At 59.2% G+C, this 1,653-nt stretch overlaps 1 protein-coding gene across 1 annotated transcript in view; it reads left to right on the top strand.

The window, feature by feature from the left end:
* Positions 1–1,653, top strand: part of GABBR1 (gamma-aminobutyric acid (GABA) B receptor, 1) — a 14,670-nt gene that overhangs the window by 2,967 nt on the left and 10,050 nt on the right. The window contains exons 4-5 of the mRNA XM_010569925.1: positions 324–378; positions 463–597. Of these exons, the coding sequence (XP_010568227.1) occupies positions 324–378; positions 463–597 (190 nt within the window). The remainder of the gene's footprint in view (positions 1–323; positions 379–462; positions 598–1,653) is intronic.

The raw sequence follows: 1,653 nt of genomic DNA, 5'->3' as shown, positions 1-1,653 counted from the left end.
CCGGACCATTCGTGCCCTGAATTATTCATAGACCCCAAAGAAAGAACAGGGCATGGCTGGGGGGGGGGGGGGGGGGGGGGACCCCCCCCCCCCTTTACTGGTACTGCCTGGTTGCCACGGCAGCGGATGCTGCTGGGTCTGCCACTGGGTTGTCATGGCAACGGTGCCTGGCTCCTTTTCCGGACCATTCGTGCCCTGAATTATTCATAGACCCCAAAGAAAGAACAGGGCATGGCTGGGGGGGGGGCCCGGGGCGGCCCCCCCCCCCCCCCTATTTCCCGGACACCTGGGTCCTCTAAGCTGATGGATCAAACCACGGATGCCCGGACGCCTGGGTCCCCCTTGAAGAGTCTTTGGGATGGAGCTGGGGGGCAACCAGTGGGTTATACTGGGAGAAGGTGGGTGTCCCAGCAGCCGCTCCCCTTGTCCCCAACCCCCTTGTGTGTCGTCCCCCCCCCACAGTGTGACCCCGGCCAGGCCACCAAGTACCTCTACGAGCTTCTCTACAACGACCCCATCAAGATCATCCTCATGCCCGGTTGTAGCAGCGTCTCCACGCTGGTGGCCGAGGCCGCCCGGATGTGGAACCTCATCGTGGTGAGGAACCACCTCCTCGTCCCCGGCGATGTCCCCGAGGCCACGGGGGTCCTGCGGGGAGGGGGATGGGAGGGGAGCCGAGGGACCCCCACCCCTTCACCCGTGCCTGCTGTTCAGACCCTACTTGGGCATGGTGGGTTGGGTGGAGAACCAAGGCGGGGATGGAGGTGGCACAGCTGTACTTGGAGAGCTGTTGCCTGTTGGGGTGTACCGGGATGGGGTGTTGGCGTTGGGTTGGGTCTCGGTGTCCGCGTGGGGGTTGGAGGGGGTTGTGGTGGGGTGGGGTGTGCCTGGAAGCAGCGGGGGTGTGCGGTGAAACGGTGGGAGCGGTGGGGAATGGACGGCTGTAGCTACGGTTGTTGCTGGGGGTGTGTCTTCCTGCCATGGCTATGGGCAAATACGGGTGTTGCTGCGTGGACGATGGTTGCTACGTGGGTGACTGTTGCTTTCAGGTTGCTGCTATGTGTCTGGTTGTTGCTACCTGTGCGGTTGTTGCTGTTTGCCGCTGTTGCTTTCAGGTTGTTGCTGCATGTCATATGTGGCTGTTGCTCTCAGGTTGTTGCCCCATAGGCGGCTGTTGCTTTCAGGTTGTTGCTAAGTGTGTGGTTGTTGCTGTCTGTGCAGCTGTTGCTCCATGTGCAGCTGTTGCTTTCAGGTTGCTGCTACATGTGCAACTGTTGCTAAGTGTGTGGTGGTTTCTTTCAGATTGTTGCTACTTGTGCGACTGTTGTGTTCAAGTTGTTGCTACATGTGCAGTTGTTGCTACGTGTGTGGTTGTGTTCCAGGTTGCTGCTACATCTGCAGTTGTTGCTACCTGTGTAGCTGTTCCTTTCAGGTTGTTGCTACCTGTGTGGTTGTTGCTCTCAGGTTGTTCCTACATGTGTGGTTGTTGCTCTCACGTTGTTCCTACCTCTGTGGCTGTTGCTACATCTGTAGCTGTGCCTACACGGTTGTTGCCAGGCATACGGGTGTTTTGATGCACACTGACATTGCGGCGCGTCCAGCTGTAGCTATGTCCTTGGCTGTTGCCGGTGGTCCGCGGTTGTACCCACACTC

Source organism: Haliaeetus leucocephalus, unplaced genomic scaffold, assembly GCF_000737465.1.
Source record: "Haliaeetus leucocephalus isolate CR32 unplaced genomic scaffold, Haliaeetus_leucocephalus-4.0 Scaffold282, whole genome shotgun sequence".
In the NCBI taxonomy this organism is placed as follows: Eukaryota; Metazoa; Chordata; class Aves; order Accipitriformes; family Accipitridae; genus Haliaeetus; species Haliaeetus leucocephalus.
This window is presented reverse-complemented; position numbering and strand designations above follow the sequence as displayed.